Source organism: Hakea prostrata, chromosome 1, assembly GCF_041222555.1.
Source record: "Hakea prostrata isolate BN-2017 chromosome 1, UWA_Hpros_2, whole genome shotgun sequence".
NCBI lineage: Eukaryota > Viridiplantae > Streptophyta > Magnoliopsida > Proteales > Proteaceae > Hakea > Hakea prostrata.
In genome coordinates this window covers 70,686,900-70,695,456 of record NC_142600.1, presented here as the reverse complement: position 1 = coordinate 70,695,456, position 8,557 = coordinate 70,686,900, and the positions used below count along the sequence as shown (strand labels likewise).

General features: G+C 37.8%; 1 protein-coding gene across 1 annotated transcript; it reads right to left on the bottom strand.

The window, feature by feature from the left end:
- Positions 1 to 6,101: 6,101 nt before the first annotated feature.
- On the bottom strand, positions 6,102 to 8,015 carry LOC149029717 (uncharacterized). The gene has a single exon (XM_089151366.1). It carries the CDS (start codon positions 7,698 to 7,700, stop codon positions 7,080 to 7,082), a length of 621 nt encoding a protein of 206 aa, XP_089007492.1. The 5' UTR covers positions 7,701 to 8,015; the 3' UTR covers positions 6,102 to 7,079.
- Positions 8,016 to 8,557: the final 542 nt, after the last annotated feature.

Genomic DNA, 8,557 nt, shown 5'->3' with positions numbered 1-8,557 from the left:
TAGCTATTTGTATTCAATTTGGACTTTGATTGGTAACAAGTAACAACTTACTTCAAGTGTACATTAGCCTGTGTTTGGCTTCCTTGAATCCTTCTTGCGCTTATAAATTCATGACCAAAAAAACCTAAATCATATTTATAGTGCCAACATTCTGCATTAATATCTTTTATCTCATTAAAAACATATTAATATGTCTGGCACCAATTAAACATACAAATGAAAGGGATGCAAATTAAATGCTACATTGGTGTTAGATGATTAAGGATGTTTTGCTTATGATTGATTATTTTTTGGACATTACCTTTTAACATAACAATAATTTGTTGTCATGTCTTGTTGGTGTCAATTCTTTCCCTAGTGTTCGCTTACCAAACTCACTCAAGAACCATTGGTTGAACCAAATTAGAACCTCTCGGTAGACTTTAGATCATTCATGGCTTGCCTGTAAGGACTCAAAAAATCCGTTAGGTGCGGGGCTAGTCGGGATGGTCGGCGAACTACCTCCGATGGTCAAGTCAAACAATAAAACATGAGTTATTTGCAAAAATGACAGAGCAAAAATGAAAGAAATCGAGTGAGCAAGGGATGAAGTTTTAGAGAGTGATATGTATAGTGTTATAATGACGTACCTTTATTTCCATGCTTGCCCCATTTATATCCTTCTGAACACATGTCTGATGCTTATGTCACACCATCAAATATCCTTGATTGGCTTGACAGCTCAGGTTGTGTCTATGATCAAGGTTTAAACTATCAGTATTGAGTATGTATCGGTCAAGTGATTTTAGGAGACGTGTTGTCCTGTATCGAGTATTGTATCGCTCTAGATAATGTATTTTAGTGTAATTCATTGGAGAGATGTATCGTATTAGTTGGGTCAAATATGGATACGTATCGGCTAATATCGTATGGTATCGTGGGATATTTTAAACCTTGTTTACAATTCCGATTGGATTCTCCATCAATTTTCCATGTTTTAGATGTTGGACCGTCGATTGAACCAATTCGATCTGGCATTTGGGAGATTTAACCATAACACTTCTATTTTTTTAAGAAAAAGTTAAGACATCAATCTTTTTAAGCAAAAGTTCGACTTATGCTAGGTTTAAGTGAAGTACTTTTGGAAAGGGGTATTCATAGAATTTAGCATCATAAGAATATTGCTAAAATCTTCTCATACTGTGATAGTACTCTTCAATTTGTCACTTCTTCAACCCTAATGGTAGAGATATTTGATTTTTCATCTTCTTTATCATCGGGACCAGGTTCTTCTTCATCTTCTCTATCTCCTATGAGACCCTAACCCATGTCTTTGCTAAACCTATCATTCATCTTCTCTATCTCAGGTTATTGCAACAAAACCGGATGGTGTTGTTTTTTGTTCCAAAAGCAAATTTTACCAAACGCTTATAAAGTGTCTATGATGTGAGAAACATCAAAATTATAAAAATACTTAGTGGATTATCAAACGGGTCCAAGTTTATTTTACCACCCAGATCAAGTAATAGAGATATTAGAGATAAACTATTAGAGATGAACACCAAAAAATCACAAACAAAAACAAAAAGAAATCAGAAGAAACACAAGATTTAATGTAGTTTGCATGCCAACACTGCGTGCTATGTCTATCAAAGTAAAGGGAATTTTGAATTTCAAGATGTATGGATCTTGATGCAATTCCTCCATTTTCTGCTTTACAAATTATGTGTCTAGTAAGAGATTTATTTCAACATATCAATAAGCTGAGGAGAAAAAACTTACGAAGATTCTTCTAATAATGAGGAATAGGATAATAACATTTATGTCTTTCATTTGTTTAAAAAAGGAAAAGAAAAAAAAACTACTGCGTCACAAACTCACAATTTGTATATGAAAAACGAATATAGCCATAGAAGTAATAAATGGTGGACAACACAAAAAACAAAAACAAAATATGATGAGGGAGATGTAAAAGTAAAACCAGCAATAGAAACAGCATTTTCCAACAGAATTACCAAAAGAAATTTTGGTAATTAAAGACAACATCAAGAAACAAAGCAAAAAAGTACATAAGAGCCAGGTGGATATGAATGGAGTTAACGCGTTTAAAAAGTGGGGAAAAACAAAAGAAGCATTAACTTGTTTACGCGTAATCAAAGTTGTAAGGGAAAAAAAAACAATGGGTCCAGATGAAGGAAAAAAAGGGGGTGGTTTTGTGGAAAAGTGAGGGGGGGGGGGGGAAAGGGGGGGGGGGAAAAAAAAGAAGTGAATCAACATGGGATTGGGTGATAAATGTCGTCAGCATATCAAATCAAGAACGCTGAATTCAAGGCAACGGTTATAGTGCAGTTAGTTGGTACCCTGCTGGTGTAGCCGTCCAAGATCACTGTTGCCTTTCTGCTTTCACCTTCGATCTTAATTTGTCTCTTCTTCTCTTTTTCCTTTTCCCCTTCTCCATGGCTTTAGTTTCCAGAAATCTAAGCAAGTGGAGATGGAGGGACTTTGCTTGTGTCTTGGGCAAGATAGGTTCAATGAGATTTTTTTTTTTTTCTTTGGAATGAGGTTCATTCGGACTAGCTTGCGCGTACCTCGACTACATCCTCAAGGCCCCGAGGAAGATTCGAACTCGACCTCCTATGTGAAAGTATTGGTCTTTGCCAACTGAGCCACCCCTTGAGGTTAGGTTCAATGAGATCATTCGGTCATCATATCAAAATCTCAATCTCAACCGTTAAAAATTAATGGATGAGATCGAGATCAAGGTCTAAGTCGAAATCTCGACCTATTCATGATTCAAGGATCTGCTGAACAGTCATGTGCATTTATACTGAAGCAAAATGTTGAGATGGAGGGACTAATAAAAAGAATGAGCACATATATTGTGTGTTCTTGGACGTTCCTCAATGGTGCATCTAATATGGTGGTGCTTGTATCCAATGGTTAATGCATGTCATGTGGATTTTATTAAATTTCAATCATTCAAAAGATCATATGAACAGTCAACAACTTAAGTGAAATAAAATCATTTTTTCTTTAAAATTAACTGAACCATGTTTTGAGCAATTGGGATTGAATAGAATTTATGTGGCATGTGTCCAACTGTTGGCACTAAAGGCATCACCACACAAGTAAGATCCCCTCTCCTTATACTCCTCTGTTACATGTTCAAGACTCAAGAGTGAAGCTTATTCTTAGTAGAGTTGGGATTTTGTCACCACAAAATAAATGTGAGACTTACCTTTGAATACCAACAAAATAAATCAATCTTACTTTCTTTTTTTTTTTTTTTTTTTTTTTAAATTTTTTGGGGGGGTGGGGAGGCATAATTCCCCAACCACAAAAAACATTGGGCCCCCAAAGGGCCCCTAGCAAGAGATGAAAAACACATTATTAAATAAAGGCGGTCAATGTATAAAAAAATCCATTTATTTCTTGACCTAGGGGCCATTGCCATCGGGGTTGAAGTCGTTTAAGGCACCTGATTATTGTTCGTCGAGATGATAAAGGAGTCTTGAATCCTCTATCCTTCTGACTTCTAGGTCTAGAGCCGAAGTAGAGCGGATCTGTTCCCACCCTTCTTAGACTTGGGCAACCCATGAGGCATCTACATTCACTTTCACAAAATAAATGTGAGGACTTTCCCATGAATACCAACATCCCCCCCCCCTTTCTGTGGGCTGGCTGTCTTTAAATAAATCAATCTTACATGGACCTTACATTTATTGTGATGTAGAAAAACGTATAAAGAGGACAGGACATACTTCTTCCCTGACAGAAAAATAATCTTGATAAAGTAGACCACAAGTGTCCAAACCCCACCTAAACATGTGAAAAAGATGTATAATGGAATAGCATAATTAGGGCAAAGCATCCTAACTCATTAATAACTTAGGAAAACAAATTAATTCACCCAAAAAATAATTCACCCACAGACCCACAACCCCATAAGGCAAAAAAATTCCATATCATTATTTGCCAGGGAGGAAAAGAAGCAAAAATAAATAAAAATTCCTATATCATTAAAACTAAAACTACCACCCACGACATCAACGCATCAACGCGTCAATGCATGAATGAATACATTATGCATGTGCATCAGTGCATGTGGCCTGTGGGTGCCGCATGCACTAATAATGCTGCAAATCTAGGTGGCACAGAGACTAATTCTTGTCCTTATCTCCAGTTGGTAGATTTCTAATTAATTGCCCATGACGTAAATGTATGTCATCTTAATGTAACATAATTTATGTATCCTTTCAATGAAGATGACCATCCTCTTCTTTTGTCGTTTTGCATGTTAACTAAAGACAGGGAAAAGCTCTCTGAGTGTAAATGAATAACTGAAATTGCTTTGGAATTTACATCTTCATCGGTTGTCCGATTACTAATAGGATGTGGATATGATATATCTCCTTCTTATCAATTATTATCCGTCCGATTGAATTACTTATTTTGATTTTTATTTTTTTTATTTTTATAAATTTTTTAGCTGTGATATATGATTATTTTTCTAGATTTTCTACTAAAATAGCTACCAAAGTTGTTAAATTCTTAAATTTCAAATATAGAATTCACAAATAAAATGATAAAGATGTAATCAGGTAGTCAAAAACTTGTATTCAATCTGTATTTATGCCCATTTAGAAAAATCTACTTAAGAAAATAATTATCCAAGTATCATCCGATTGAATCCATAGGATATTATCTGAATCTGTCCGAATATAATAAGATGAGGATATGATATTACCACTATCAGGTCCATTTACATCCCTACTTATTACCAATTATTTTGTGGCCCATGGGCTTACTATAAAGAATCCTTCCAATTGCATGTGGTGGGCTTGGACTGATGAACACTGTTGTCATAAAATGTACCAGATTCAGCTACAGAAGCCCAACTCCTTCGGGGCAAATCTAATCCTTCCAAAGCATCTCTCTCGATCTAAATTAATGTTGAAATTTGAGAAGGTTTCTAAAACACAGAATTGGATACCAAATGGGCTCCTACTCAATTGAAGGAGAAGGGATTAATACCAGTGACCTGCCCTTTTTTTCAAAATTTTCTTATGGAGAGTCATTCATAATGGTTTGCTAGTCAATGGGATAGTTAGAAAATGGAAGAGTATATATCATATGGAATCAGCACTGAGCACATTCAAGCTGGATCGATTTTAGAAATGATTATCCAACTTTGTTCCAAAGTCAATGGGAAAAATCTTCAATTTTCTAGATGCTTTTTGTTTTATCAGTGACTTTCCACTTCACTTGGAAAGATAGAAATGCCGTTATTTTTTTTGTAAGGAAAAAGTAAATTGAGGCAAAATTATAAATACATGTTTTGGATAAAAGAGCTAACCGGTTATAATATAGAATTCTCCACTGCTAAGTGTTATTCACATCCAAATTTCCAAAGAGGAGGAGAAGCCTGATATCAAGGTTTAAAGTATTGATATCGAGTATCGTATCGGCCAAGTGATTTTAAGAGACATATCGTCCTGTATCGAGTATTGTATTGCTCTGACTAATGTATTTTAGTGTAATTCAATGGAGAGACGTATCGAGATGTATCGTATCGGTTAAGTCAAATATGGATATGTATCGACTAGTATCGTATGGTATCATGGGATACTTTAAACCTTGCCTAATATGACCATCTTTACTATTTAACAACTAATGAGACTCTTATGGTTGCAAGAAGTAGAGAGGAGCAAGGAGGAAAATGGAAGTGGATGATCGGATTTCGGAGAAACGGGAGGTGTTTTTGCCAGTCAAAACTGAAACCCAATAAAAAAAAATAGAGAAAACAAAAACAGACGGTTGAAATCAAATCTCAATCCCCAGAATTCTCAATCCCCAGAAATCTTCCTGACCATAAGCAGCTCAGTGTTGCACAATTAATTGTGCAGTACTGAAACAAAAAAGTGTTACGGTTTTGCTTCAGTGTTACACAATTAATGTACAGCATTGAACTATTTACAATCCAGATGAATTCTGGTGGTTGAGATCGAATCTCCAATACCCGTTTTGATTTTCTTTTTCTAATTTTTTACTTTTTAAACTACAGCACTGAAACCCCACACACACACACACACAAAAAAAAACACTGATGCTTGGAATTCGAATTCTTCCGAAGCATATGTGGAGCACCGAAGCAAAATCGTGTTTCGACATTAGGTTTACAACGTGGAAAATTTTCCATTTCAGACTGAAAATTTCGGTATCATCTTAGTTTGGCAGATGAGACCGGCTCAACACCGAGATTTCAAACCTTGCTTTTTCTTGGATAATGAGAAACTTGGTTTGCATTCCAGATCGATCTGCACCGGGCAACGAAAAAGATTTGGGCCAACATTCCTTCCTCGGCCACGTTTTCAATAGCTTTTTGGTCTCTTCCAAGTCTGAGCCATCTGAATATCAAATTCCCACATGAACTGTGCAGCTAGAGATGATGGGGGCCCTGGGGAGAACAAACCCAGAAATGCAACTCCAGAAGCCCAAGCAACGAGGAAAACAAAAAAGATAAGAGAGAGCTTTTAAGATCTCGACGGAGAAAAAGCATAACACAACGAAGGAAGAACAATTCGTAGACAGTGCCGCTTAAATCATGCCGCATGTTACGCTACTTTTTTGAGTCTTTGGTTTCATTTCATTGGGCAGGTAATGCCCGTCCCATCTCCTCCCATGATTGTGATTTAAGATACTGGAGAGCATAGCTTCAGAGCCAAGACTCCCATGCCCCTGTTCTCGCTAGTTGGATTCAACCACCAAAAAAGCAAAGCTTAAATCCAACGCTGTCTCCTGTCTTACTCTCTCTCTCTCTCCACACCCATTTCATCAAACACTTGATCACCATTTCTAAAGGTTGAGGCAACTGAAAACTTAACTACAACTGTAGAATTAGCTATTTCTAGTCAAGTTAATCATGAAATATGGAGGCAATTTGGAGTTTCAAGACCACAAAAATCAAACCCACTTGTGGATTTGAAACATCTTTACACTTCATCTACTTCAACGAATTGAGGATTCGGATTCAAATTGAAAACCCACCCCAACACAGAACTAGTAACACGGAAATCTAAAGAGAGACGATGAAAAAGAAGTCAGCAATGAAACTTTAGAACGGATCCACCACTGACGGCAATGGCCACTCTGCAACTAATTCTGGCCTCAACGTGATGGGTGAAGAAACGCAAAACCCTAACACTACCGGCCATTCTCATCCTCGACTCGATCTCCAAGGTGGATCCCATCCTGAACCCATCGAAACCGGCGGTCTCTGCCGTTATCATCTCCGGCGCTGAAGTGGTAAGAGGGAAGGACTGAACAGAGAAAGTGGCGGACATGTACTTACTCCGGCCGGCGTCGATTTTGCCGGCTGGGATGAACATGAAACCCACCTGGTTACCTGAGTAGATGAGCTGAAGAGAACTGTCATAGTGAGTGAAGACGGCCTTGTTAGGGTTCCGAACAGTTGCGTGTTGAGAGAAGACGAAGTTGACAGTGCCGTTGGATATGGAGAAGGTTGGAAGCTGGACAGAGTTTACTGCGACGTTGGGATCCTTGGGCTTGAACACAGTGAAGAATACGACGACGATTACTATTGCTACGAAGATCAAGAAGATCAACGCCACAATACATGATGCGAGATTCGTCCGCCCAGTTGAAGATCTCTCTGGTTTATAGTGATGATGCTGATGATGCTGATGATACTGATGATTCATGGGTTGTTCGATTCTCGCTAGTCCCCTGTTCTTCCCCTTCCCCTGCTCCCCTCCAAGAGATAAAGAGAGAGAGAGAGAGAGAGAGAGGTAGGATCAGTAGAGTGTGGGAGGGAGATCTTAAACTTGAAGTAAAGATGAAAGACTTCCCTTTATATATATTGTCTGTCGTGTCGCAGTGAAGAATGAAGAAAGGGAAAGTGTAACAAGAGAAATAAAGGGAAGGGAAGAGACGAGCAGGAGCTTGCTGGAGTCTTGAACGTATGGACAAGTAGCCTCTATATTTTTCTGTGTCTAGGGAGACGAAGGTAAATTGGTTTTTAGTGATTTTCAAGTCACTGAGATCATTTCAGGATTGAATCTTTATTTAATATCTGGGATAAGATTGATAGGGATCATGGGACCCTACTAGGTCTGGACTTTGAAAAACAAACAAAAAAAGTTAGTGCAACTCTGCAAATGGGAAAGGGAAGGGAAGGGAAGGGAAGGGTGTACAACAGTAATAAAAGAAACTAGTTTTACTTGTGGCACAAGTTTCTTTGAAGTCCTTTCCTGGGTTTAATGATGAAATTGTCGGACTCCAAGGTCCCAAGACTCCCAACAGTTGCTGCACTGCTGAGGTTCATGTAGGGTCTTGGATTCCATCTCTTGTTTTCCTCTTTTTTTCTGCTGTTTCCTGTCCTGACTGAATTCACACTTCAAACCACTCCCGATCCAATGAACCAGCTCTGTCCTGACTTAGAAGTTGCATTGAATTTGAATTCCAAGCCCAATTGGGGAGGAATTATAATACCTTGCATTGAATTTGAATGTGTTGCTTGATGCTTTTTCATCATACATATATTTGAATATGACAAAAT

Coding starts and splice junctions, on each gene's coding strand:
- LOC149029717 (XM_089151366.1), bottom strand. CDS start 7,700: ATGAATCATCAGTATCATCAGCATCATCAGCATCATCACTATAAACCA.